The 12,500-nt window shown below is 47.0% G+C and overlaps 2 protein-coding genes across 5 annotated transcripts in view; one reads left to right on the top strand and one right to left on the bottom strand.

Moving 5' to 3' along the window:
- ddb1 (damage-specific DNA binding protein 1) overlaps window positions 1-10,410 on the bottom strand; it is a 41,854-nt gene extending 31,444 nt beyond the window's left edge. Inside the window, exons 1-5 of one of the 3 annotated variants that reach the window (XM_077232511.1) lie at window positions 10,133-10,410; window positions 7,988-8,136; window positions 7,681-7,797; window positions 5,505-5,726; window positions 4,570-4,684 (exon numbers count right to left, since the gene is read on the bottom strand). In XM_077232511.1, coding sequence (XP_077088626.1) covers window positions 4,570-4,684; window positions 5,505-5,726; window positions 7,681-7,797; window positions 7,988-8,136; window positions 10,133-10,193 — 664 coding nt within the window. In that variant the 5' untranslated portion in view covers window positions 10,194-10,410. Of the gene's footprint in view, window positions 1-4,569; window positions 4,685-4,718; window positions 4,737-5,378; window positions 5,406-5,504; window positions 5,727-7,680; window positions 7,798-7,987; window positions 8,137-10,132 lie in introns of those variants that run through there. The other 2 variants (XM_077232513.1, XM_077232512.1) reach the window with 2 other exon arrangements.
- Window positions 10,411-10,933: 523 nt separating this feature from the next.
- pdpr (pyruvate dehydrogenase phosphatase regulatory subunit) overlaps window positions 10,934-12,500 on the top strand; it is a 32,730-nt gene continuing 31,163 nt past the window's right edge. The window contains exon 1 of one of the 2 annotated variants that reach the window (XM_077232515.1): window positions 10,934-11,081. The gene's annotated coding sequence lies outside the window, so the exon portion shown is untranslated. The remainder of the gene's footprint in view (window positions 11,082-12,500) is intronic. The other variant, XM_077232516.1, reaches the window with a different exon arrangement.

Here is a 12,500-nt window from a genome sequence, read left to right as displayed (position 1 = left end):
TTCCAACCCTGCAAGACTTTCATAACTTAGTAAAGACATTGTTAAAATAGTCCAATTGAATAGTTGGATAAAGTCGTTATTTTAGGGTTTTTTGCACACAAAAAGTATTCTCGTCGCTTGATAAACATAAGGTTGAGCCACTGTAGTCACTTGGACTATTTTGACAATGTCTTTACTAACTTTTCTGGGCCGGCAGAATGACATTACCTAGCAGTCTATGAGCTACAAGTGAGCCAGCTCTCAGATCTCATCAAGAAAATCTTCATTTGTGTTGTGAAGATGTACGAAAGTCTGACGGGGTTGAACAACACGAGGGAGAGTCAGTAGACTATGGAGTGCCGCAAGGATCGGTGTTAGGCCCTCTGCTATTCTCAATATATATGCTGCCACTTGGTAATATAATAAGAAAACATGGAATTAATTTCCACTGTTATGCTGATGACACTCAATTATATATTTCATCACGACCAGATGAAAACACTAACTCATCTAAATTGACAGAGTGTCTTAAAGATATAAAATGCTGGATGACATGTAATTTCCTGCTATTAAATTCAGATAAAACGGAGGTATTACTTATTGGTCCAAAAAACTACCCACAAAACCTTGTACAATACAACTTTAATGTAGAAGGATGTCCTGTTACTTTATCCACTACAGTAAAAGACCTGGGTGTTATACTAGACCGCAACTTGTCTTTCGAAAATCATATTTCATGTGTTACAAGAACAGCCTTTTTCCACCTTAGAAACATTGCTAAGCTACGTAACATGCTATCTGTTTCTGATGCAGAAAAGTTAGTTCATGCATTCATGACCTCGAGACTAGATTACTGTAATGCTTTATTAGCTGGCTGTCCTGCATCCTCAATAAACAAGCTACAGTTAGTCCAAAATGCAGCCGCTAGAGTTCTTACTAGATCAAGAAAATATCTTCATATAACACCAATTTTATCATATCTACACTGGTTACCTATTAAGTTACGTATCAATTACAAAGTATTCCTACTGACCTATAAAGCCCTAAATGGTTTAGCTCCTGTGTATTTAATGGACCTTCTATCGCCCTACAATCCATCGCGCTCTTTAAGATCACTAAATTCGAGGCTTCTGGTCATTCCTAGGATATCTAAGTCCACTAAAGGAGGAAGGGCGTTCTGGCATTTAGCTCCTAAACTCTGGAATAGCCTTCCTGATATTGTTCGAGGTTCAGACTCGCTGTCCCAGTTTAAAACTAGATTAAAGACGCATCTCTTTAGCCGAGCATTCACATAATGCTTACCTTTTATACTACTGTTGAATCAGATCGATTGCATTAATATTATGAACAGCAGCTATGCTAATTATTTCCCATCTGCTTTTCTGCTGATATCTCGGGACGCTAGTCCCGAGGTAAATAGCGTTCATCAGCTCCAGTTTGTATCCAGCCTCTCACAGAGACTTCAGATCCCCCAACACCTGTGAAGAGACGACTCGACGCGACGCCTGTGAAGAGACGTGTGACGCGACGCCTGTGAAGAGACGTGTGACGCGACGCCTGTGAAGAGACGTGTGACGCGACGCCTGTGAAGAGACGTGTGACTCGACGCCTGTGAAGAGACGTGTGACTCGACGCCTGTGAAGAGACGTGTGACTCGACGCCTGTGAAGAGACGTGTGACTCGACGCCTGTGAAGAGACGTGTGACTCGACGCCTGTGAAGAGACGTGTGACTCGACGCCTGTGAAGAGACGTGTGACTCGACGCCTGTGAAGAGACGTGTGACTCGACGCCTGTGAAGAGACGTGTGACTCGACGCCTGTGAAGAGACGTGTGACTCGACGCCTGTGAAGAGACGTGTGACTCGACGCCTGTGAAGAGACGTGTGACTCGACGCCTGTGAAGAGACGTGTGACTCGACGCCTGTGAAGAGACGTGTGACTCGACGCCTGTGAAGAGACGTGTGACTCGACGCCTGTGAAGAGACGTGTGACTCGACGCCTGTGAAGAGACGTGTGACTCGACGCCTGTGAAGAGACGTGTGACTCGACGCCTGTGAAGAGACGTGTGACTCGACGCCTGTGAAGAGACGTGTGACTCGACGCCTGTGAAGAGACGTGTGACTCGACGCCTGTGAAGAGACGTGTGACTCGACGCCTGTGAAGAGACGTGTGACTCGACGCCTGTGAAGAGACGTGTGACTCGACGCCTGTGAAGAGACGTGTGACTCGACGCCTGTGAAGAGACGTGTGACTCGACGCCTGTGAAGAGACGTGTGACTCGACGCCTGTGAAGAGACGTGTGACTCGACGCCTGTGAAGAGACGTGTGACTCGACGCCTGTGAAGAGACGTGTGACTCGACGCCTGTGAAGAGACGTGTGACTCGACGCCTGTGAAGAGACGTGTGACTCGACGCCTGTGAAGAGACGTGTGACTCGACGCCTGTGAAGAGACGTGTGACTCGACGCCTGTGAAGAGACGTGTGACTCGACGCCTGTGAAGAGACGTGTGACTCGACGCCTGTGAAGAGACGTGTGACTCGACGCCTGTGAAGAGACGTGTGACTCGACGCCTGTGAAGAGACGTGTGACTCGACGCCTGTGAAGAGACGTGTGACTCGACGCCTGTGAAGAGACGTGTGACTCGACGCCTGTGAAGAGAAGTGTGACTTGACGCCTGTGAAGAGACGACTCGACGCCTGTGAAGAGACGACTCGACGCCTGTGAAGAGACGACTCGACGCCTGTGAAGACACGACTCGACGCCTGTGAAGAGAAGACTCGACGCCTGTGAAGAGAAGACTCGACGCCTGTGAAGACACGACTCGACGCCTGTGAAGAAACGACTCGACGTCTGTGAAGAGACGACTCGACGCCGGCGATATGTTATGCCCTAAATTATACATGATTAACTCACTGTCTTTTTCTATGTACATTTCTGAAATGCACTTTCTGTAAAGCTGCTTTGAAACAATATGTATTGTGAAAAGCGCTATACAAATAAATTTGAATTGAAATTTGAATTGAATTACTGACAGAATCTTCATTTTGGGGCGAACGAACCCTTCAGGCTAATACTGTGCTGAGCCGTGAGCTAACCCTGCTCGCGAGGTCTCGCACTCTTCATCATGCTCCCCCCCGCCCACGACACCGAGCCGCAGCAGAGAAAGAATCTTCATAACTCCGGCTTGTTCTGCTCCCCAAGGTAGAGCTGCTAGCCGAGCACGGAGAAGAAACAGGGAACCGAGGTTACGCTAGGGAACCGAGGTTACGCTAGGGAGCCGAGGTTACGCTAGGGAGCCGAGGTTACGCTAGGGAACCGAGGTTACGCTAGGGAACCGAGGTTACGCTAGGGAACCGAGGTTACGCTAGGGAACCTTGGTTACGCTAGGGAACCGAGGCTACGCTAGGGAACCGAGGCTACGCTAGGGAACCGAGGTTACGCTAGGGAACCGAGGTTACGCTAGGGAACCGAGGTTACGCTAGGGAACCGAGGTTACGCTAGGGAACCGACGTTACGCTAGGGAAACGACGTTACGCTAGGGAAACGACGTTACGCTAGGGAAACGAGGTTACGCTAGGGAAACGACGTTACGCTAGGGAAACGACGTTACGCTAGGGAAACGACGTTACGCTAGGGAAACGACGTTACGCTAGGGAAACGACGTTACGCTAGGGAAACGACGTTACGCTAGGGAAACGACGTTACGCTAGGGAAATGAGGTTACGCTAGGGAAACGAGGTTACGCTAGGGAAACGAGGTTACGCTAGGGAAACGACGTTACGCTAGGGAAACGACGTTACGCTAGGGAAACGACGTTACGCTAGGGAAACGACGTTACGCTAGGGAAACGAGGTTACGCTAGGGAAACGACGTTACGCTAGGGAAACGAGGTTACGCTAGGGAAACGAGGTTACACTAGGGAAACGAGGTTACGCTAGGGAAACGAGGTTACGCTAGGGAAACGAGGTTACGCTAGGGAAACGAGGTTACGCTAGGGAAACGAGGTTACGCTAGGGAAACGAGGTTACGCTAGGGAAACGAGGTTACGCTAGGGAACCGTGGTTACGCTCGGGAACGCTAGGGAAACGAGGTTACGCTAGGGAAACGAGGTTACGCTAGGGAAACGAGGTTACGCTAGGGAAACGAGGTTACGCTAGGGAAACGAGGTTACGCTAGGGAAACGAGGTTACGCTAGGGAAACGAGGTTACGCTAGGGAAACGAGGTTACGCTCGGGAAACGAGGTTACGCTAGGGAAACGAGGTTACGCTAGGGAAACGAGGTTACGCTAGGGAAACGAGGTTACGCTAGGGAACCGTGGTTACGCTAGGGAACCGTGGTTACGCTAGGGAAAAGAGGTTACGCTAGGGAAAAGAGGTTACGCTAGGGAAAAGAGGTTACGCTAGGGAAAAGAAGTTAGGGAAAAGAGGTTACGTTAGGGAAACGACGTTACGCTAGGGAACCGTGGTTACGCTAGGGAAAAGAGGTTACGCTAGGGAAAAGAGGTTACGCTAGGGAAAAGAGGTTACGCTAGGGAAATGGAGATATATATATATATATATATATTCGAGCGCTAGTTGGATCATCTCACCTGGGATGACCATCGAAGCCTCAGCCTCCACGTTCTCCTGCTTCCAGGGGCCCTTGTTGAACTCCTTCTCTCGCAGAGACACCTCGTACGTCTTCACATGCCGGCCCTGAGGGTCCTGGAACACACACACACGATAAACACACACACACCTGGTATATGAAGCAGACGGTGGGTGCGGGGCTCCACACACACACACACACACCTGGTGTATAAAGCAGACGGTGGGCGTTGGGCTCCACACACACACACACACCTGGTATATGAGGCAGATGGTGGGCGCGGGGTTCCACACACACACAAACACACACACACACACACACACACACCTGGTATATGAGGCAGACGGTGGGCGCGGGGCTCCACACACACACACACACACCTGGTATATGAGGCAGACGGTGGGCGCGGGGCTCCACACACACACACACACACCTGGTATATGAGGCAGACGGTGGGCGCGGGGCTCCACACACACACCTGGAATATGAGGCAGACAGTGGGCGCGGGGCTCCACACACACACACACACACACACACACCTGGTATATGAGGCACACACATACACAACTAATATATGAGGCAGACGGTGGGCGCGGGGCTCCACACACACACACACACACACCTGGTATATGAGGCAGATGGTGGGCGTGGGGCTCCACACACACACACACACACACACACACACACACACACACACACACACACACACACACACACACACACACACACACACACACACACACACACACACCTGGTATATGAAGCAAACGGTGGGCGCGGGGCTCCACACACACACACACACACACACACCTGGTATATGAAGCAGACGGTGGGCGCGGGGCTCCACACACACACACACACACACACACCTGGTATATGAAGCAGACGGTGGGCGCGGGGCTCCACACACATACAAACACACACACACACACACACCTGGTATATGAAGCAGACGGTGGGCGCGGGGCAGGCGTACAGGAACTGGACGTCGATGACCTGCAGCTCCTCGAGCCGGATGTTGAAGGCCTTGAGCTCTCGGTTCTCGCGGTCGAGGGGAATCACCTTAAACAGCCCGTCGTACAGACGCAAGCCGATCATGCGGCACTCCGGGTCCACGATCCCGATGATCCCGGTCTCCGACGGCCGGCCGATGCGGTCCTGGGAAACAGGCGTGTGAGAGTTTGTGTGTGTGTGTCGGGCTGATGAAGTGTCTGCACCAGTGTGTTTAAGTGAGTGAGAGTCGGGCTGATGAAGTGTCTGCACCGGTGTGTGTGTGTGCGTGAGTGTGTGAGTGAGTGAGTGAGTCGGGCTGATGAAGTGTCTTCACCAGTGTGTGTGTGTGTGTGTGTGTATGTGAGTGTGTGTGTGTGTGTTTGTGTGTGTCGGGCTGATGAAGTGTCTGCAACGGTGTGTGTGTGTGTGTGTGTGTGTGTGTGTGTCGGGCTGATGAAGTGTCTGCAACGGTGTGTGTGTGTGTGTATGTGAGTGTGTGTGTGTGTGTGTCGGGCTGATGAAGTGTCTGCAACGGTGTGTGTGTGTGTGTGTGTGTGTCGGGCTGATGAAGAGTCTGCATCGGTGTGTGCAAGTCTGGTTTCAAAAGCGGACACTCAACTGAGACTGCCCTGCTCTCAGTAATTGAAGCTCTGAGACTGTCAAGAGCAGCTTCCAAATCCTCAGTTCTCATCCTGCTGGATCTGCTGAATTTGACACAGTTAACCACCAGATCCTCCTGTCAAACCTAAAGATAAAGGGCATCTCGGTAACCAAACTCCAATGGTTCGAGTGTTAGCTCTCAGGTAGGTCCTTTAGGGTGTCAGGGAGAGGTGTGGCATCTAAGACCCAACATCTAGCTACTGGGGTGCCTCAGGGCTCAGTGCTGGGACCACTTCTCTTCTCCATCTACATGACATCACTAGGATCTGTCATTCAGAAACATGGCTTTTCCTATCATTGCTACGCTGATGACACACAACTCTACCTCTCATTCCAGCCTGACGATCCAACGGGAGCTGCTCGTATCTCAGCCTGCCTGACATTTCTGGCTGGATGAAGGACCACCACCTTCAACTAAACCTTGCGAAGATAGAGCTGTGTGTGGTCTCGGCCAACCCAACACTTCATCACAACTTCTCCATTCAGCTAGGCACGTCATCCATAACTCCATCAAGGTCAGCCAGGAACCTTGGGGTTGTAATTGATCATCAGTTGAACTTCACAGACCACATTGCTAGAACTGCCTGGTCCTGCAGATTAGCCTTGCACAACATTAGGAGGATCAGGCCCTTCCTATCAGAGCTACACAACTCCTTGTCCAAGCACTTGTTCTACCCAGACTGGACTATTGTAATGCTGTCCTGGCTGGTCTTCCAGCATCTGTCAAACCTCTTCAATTGATCCAGAATGCTGCAGCCTGAGTGGTCTTTAATGAACCGAAGAGACACACGTCACTCCTCTCCTCATAAACCTGCACTGGTTCCCAGTTACCGCTCGCATTAAATTCAAGTCACTGACGTTTGCCTACAGAGCAACCACTGGCACTGCTCCCTCTTACCTAAACTCATTACTTCAGACTTATGTGCCATCCAGAAACTTGCGCTCTGCTAGCGAATGTCGTCTTGTGGTACCATCTCAAAGAGACACAACATCTCTTTCTCGGACCTTCACCATGACTGTTCCCTGTTGGTGGAATGATCTGTCTAACTCAACCCGAGCTCTGAGTCAGTCGACACTCTCAAGAAACTGCTGAAGACGTATCTTTTTCAGCTGCACTTGATTCAGTAATACTAACACTTTCTCTTCTATTCTATTTTTTTTTTAAACTGCACTAAAGTTAAACAGAGGGGTTATAGCACTTACGTATTGTTGTCCTACTGTTAGTTTCACTGCTTCTATTGTTCTCAGTTGTAAGTCGCTTTGGATAATGAATAAATGTATATAATAAATGTATATAAATGAATAAATTTAAATGTAAGTGAGTGTGTGTGGGGCTGATGAAGTGCCTGCACAGATGTGTGTGTGTGTGTGTGTGTGTGGGGCTGATGAAGTGTCTGCACAGATGTGTGTGTGTGTGTGTGTGTGTGTGTGTGTGTGTGTGTGTGTGTGTGTGTGGTACCTGCACGTTGCCATGCGCGCGGGTGATGATGTCGATGCTGTCTCCGCTCTGCTTGTACTCCAGGATACAGGCGTTGTACTTCGCAGTCAGAATGAACAGAAGATCTTTGCTCTCTCCCTTCACACACACACACACACACACACACACACAGATGTTAATGACTTAGGCAGATAGGGCCGCAGAAACACACGTCTGCTCTGATGCAACACACACACAAACACCACACACACACGAGCAAGAGAACAATGCCCTCAGACCAAAGCCAGTGAAAGCACAGATTTCATCAGTATATTCTGCTTCTGCACACCTTGGGTCTGAAGAGCTCCATCACCGCGATCTTGCCGTACATGCCGACCTCCTTCACGGGCCGCAGACCCTCCGCCGTCACCACGTAGATCTCCAGGCGCGTGTTCTTGGCGATCAGCAGGTTCAAGTCCTCCGCTGACGTGAAGTGGCCTGCAGTCACAACATACAGCAACAAGTCAACATACAACCAGCCTGAACTAACCAGCCACAACTAACCAGCCTCAACTAACCAGCCTCAACTAAGCAGCCTCAACTAAGCAGCCTCAACTAAGCAGCCTCAACTAAGCAGTCTCAACTAAGCAGCCTCAATTAAGCAGCCTCAACTAACCCTAACCCTGCAGTCAGAGGACAACATATAACCAGCCTAACTAACCAGCCACAACTAACCGACCTCAACTAACCCTAACCCTGCAGTCAGAGGACAACATATAACCAGCCTAACTAACCAGCCACAACTAACCAGCCTCAACTAACCCTAACCCTGCAGAGGACAACATATAACCAGCCTAAATAACCAGCCACAACTAACCAGCCTCAACTAACCCTAACCCTGCAGTCAGAGGACAACATATAACCAGCCTAAATAACCAGCCACAACTAACCAGCCTCAACTAACCCTAACCCTGCAGAGGACAACATATAACCAGCCTAACTAAACAACCACAACTAACCAGCCTCAACTAACCCTAACCCTGCAGTCAGAGGACAACATATAACCAGCCTAACTAACCAGCCACAACTAACCAGCCTCAACTAACCCTAACCCTGCAGAGGACAACATATAACCAGCCTAAATAACCAGCCACAACTAACCAGCCTCAACTAACCCTAACCCTGCAGTCAGAGGACAACATATAACCAGCCTAACTAAACAACCACAACTAACCAGCCTCAACTAACCCTAACCCTGCAGTCAGAGGACAACATATAACCAGCCTAACTAACCAGCCACAACTAACCAGCCTCAACTAACCCTAACCCTGCAGAGGACAACATATAACCAGCCTAAATAACCAGCCACAACTAACCAGCCTCAACTAACCCTGACCCCTCAAATCAGAGGACAACATAACCAGCCTCAACTAACCAGTGTCAACTAACCAGCCTCAACTAACCCTAACCATGCAGTCAGAGGACAACATATAACCAGCCTAACTAACCAGCCACAACTAACGAGCCTCAACTAACCCTAACCCTGCAGAGGACAACATATAACCAGCCTAACTAACCAGCCACAACTAACCAGCCTCAACTAACCCTAACCCCTCAAGTCAGAGGACAACATAACCAGCCTCAACTAACCAGTGTCAACTAACCAGCCTCAACTAACCCTAACCCTGCAGTCAGAGGACAACATATAACCAGCCTAACTAACCAGCCTCAACTAAGCCTGCAGTTAGAGAAGAGCCAACAACTAACCGGCCTTAACTAACCAGCCTCAATTAACCCTGCAGTCAGAGGACAACATATAACCAGCCTCAACTAACCAGCCACAACTAACCAGCCTCAACTAACCCTAACCCTGCAGAGGACAACATATAACCAGCCTAACTAACCAGCCACAACTAACCAGTCTCAACTAACCCTAACCCTGCAGAGGACAACATATAACCAGCCTAAATAACCAGCCACAACTAACCAGCCTCAACTAACCCTAACCCTGCAGTCAGAGGACAACATATAACCAGCCTAACTAACCAGCCACAACTAACCAGTCTCAACTAACCCTAACCCTGCAGAGGACAACATATAACCAGCCACAACTAACCAGCCTCAACTAACCAGCCTCAACTAACCCTAACCCCTCAAGTCAGAGGACAACATAACCAGCCTCAAGCGTGAATCTACAGTGATGATTAGTGTAAAACACATTTAACCTGCAGTGATGATTGGTGTAAAACATGCTTTTAAAGACAGTAAATATGATCGTCAGTCTGACAGTGACACGGGCAACAGAAATTAAAGTTGATCATATTTACTAATCTAGAGACGACAACGGATGCTTTTCAATAATAAGCAGGTCAAAACAGTGAAGGCGTCCTGAACAGTGACAGATCTGAACAAACAAAACTATCCGCGGAACAGTGTGTATTTTCTGAGGCCTGGTGCACGCGCACTGGCGCGCGGGAGATAAACACACACTCACCCGTGACGCAGGCGTTCACTGCTGTGGGTTTCTGCGCGGTGACCACGTAGTTGTAGGACATGGCGCTCACTTTAAACACACGAACAGCCAGAAATGAAGAGAAACGGTGTTAATAGCGAGATATGTCGCATGAATCCGCTGAAGAGCGCTCAGATTAGCAGGAGAAGCTCAGCGTCGTCAGCGAGTCTGTGCGAGAGCGCCTCCTGCGGCCCGGATGAAACACCGCAGCGCCACAGCAGAGGAAATATAAAACATACCGTACTCTATTTTCCTTGCATGTCATGTGCGGGACTCCGTACTATTAGTGTGCAATTCTGCGAACCAAAAATGAATTTCTTTTCCATCTGGAATTGTGAACATATTTTGGAATAAAGTCTCCTAATATGTGTATGGGGGAAAACCATAATTGTTAAGTTTTCGTTTTTAAATAAATGTTCAATTGCTTATAAAGAATAGACTTTATGAAGATAAATAGGCTAAAAAAATTACCAAAAACATTTGTTAATTGTGTAAATACAGGATTCAAGCCGTAAACGTTTTGTGTAGTTTTTAAGACTGTTTATATGCATTTCCATCTAATTCTAAATAGATTTTTTATCAATAAAAAGGTCAGAAGTCACAGATCTTCATCGGAGAGTCTATGCTTTTGTCAAAGCATCTGATGTTTGGATCAAGTTGAGTGTTTGTGTGTTGTATAACATGATTAACAATAATCAGGAAACGTTTCAAATCAAATATATTTTTTTTCCTTTTTTATTCATCCTTTTTTATATAATAAAGTGTGCGAAGCTTACAGCTGTCAATCATTCGCAGGTTGTTGTTCCGCGCATGCGCAGTGTGGTCAGTCTCCGCCGATCTGCAGCTGTAGTAAAGTTACTCTTGGCTGCTGTCACACAGATCAAATGAATAAATCTGATCCGATCTGAGCGCATATAACAGGTTTCTGCAGGTATGTGTCTCCAGGCATTCATGATTACACGCTCGCTGGTGTTTTAGGAGATATATTTGTGTTTTAGCTCGAATGCTGTAGAGTTTGACTCTGAATCTTCAGTTTGACGTTCAGCGGAATCACTTTACTCTATAAACGAGTTCATACAGAGGATTTCAGGACACATTGAGCTGTCAGGACATTTAAAGACAACAATTATCCTGTTTTATCGTGTTTTACTCGAAGAATCACCTTGGAGGCCTCAAGCTAACGGCTAACATACAAGTCAATAAATAACAAAAGATAAGCTTAAACATGATAAAAACGCAAAATACAGTGACGATTGATCATTATCAATGAGGCAGTAATAATTTAGTTCTTTATTTATTTTCTGTCTTTGGTGTTGATGTTTTTGTTGATTAATTCGTTGTTTTCGAGCTCTCTTATTTTAAATAGTAACGTTAATATAAATTAACGTTACACCGAAACAGGTAACTGTTAAATAATAATGATAGTGAAAATTAAACAATTCTGTATAACTGTAAAGTTAATTTTTGCGATAATTATGTGACCTTCAAATCTTAATTGATCATACACGCGTGTGAATGTTTTGCAGGTTATACATAAACAGTTCTTACGTGAAAAGCGTTTATTTGCCTAAATAATCATCGTGTGAAGAGCTGCATGAGTTCAGTCACTCACTCCATCAACACATCAGCAGTGTGTGTCATTGCTGTAAACCTGAGCACACACACACACACACACACACACACGAACGAGAGTCTGTATTTGGGGCTCAAGGAGCCGACAGTATGATTGACTATTGTGAATGCTTGATTATTCGCAGACTTACAGAACTCACCCATTATCAATGTTAGTAGTTGTAGATGTGTTGCTAACATCAGTGTGTGTCTGGCGTGTTTTTACCCTTATACGGTTTCTAATTGTAACAGTAGCAAACCCACAAGAGTGGCCCGCTCTTATTTTGCACTTTAAATGATATCCACAGTCTTACAGTAATAAGTGGTTTACGGTGGTGGACTAACAGCAAACCTGCTTTTGGTATATATAAAAAAAATATTGCGTGCAAATGTGCAGAACAATTAACTAAATATCTTTAGATAAACAGTATCTTCTTATATAAAAATAATAATTTAATCACAAAATGGACAATATTAAATTAAATACTTAAATAAGACATAAAATGAACAGATCAGAATCAGACAGACCTGTAACAAGATAACAATATCACAATATAACAATATTCACCCATGACAATTCTGTCATTATTTACTCTCCATGCATCAGTTTCTTTCTTCTACTGAACACAAAAGAAGATATTTGGATGAATGTGTGTAACCAAACAGTTGATAGACCCCATGATTTCCATAGTTTTTTTGTTTTGTTGAAGTCAATGGGGACCTGCAACAGTTTGGTTAC

Source organism: Siphateles boraxobius, unplaced genomic scaffold, assembly GCF_051911475.1.
Source record: "Siphateles boraxobius isolate OS27281-9 unplaced genomic scaffold, OSU_SipBor_1 172, whole genome shotgun sequence".
Taxonomy (NCBI): Eukaryota; Metazoa; Chordata; class Actinopteri; order Cypriniformes; family Leuciscidae; genus Siphateles; species Siphateles boraxobius.
Note: the sequence above shows the minus strand (reverse complement) of the source record. Positions and strands in the feature narration are given on the sequence as shown.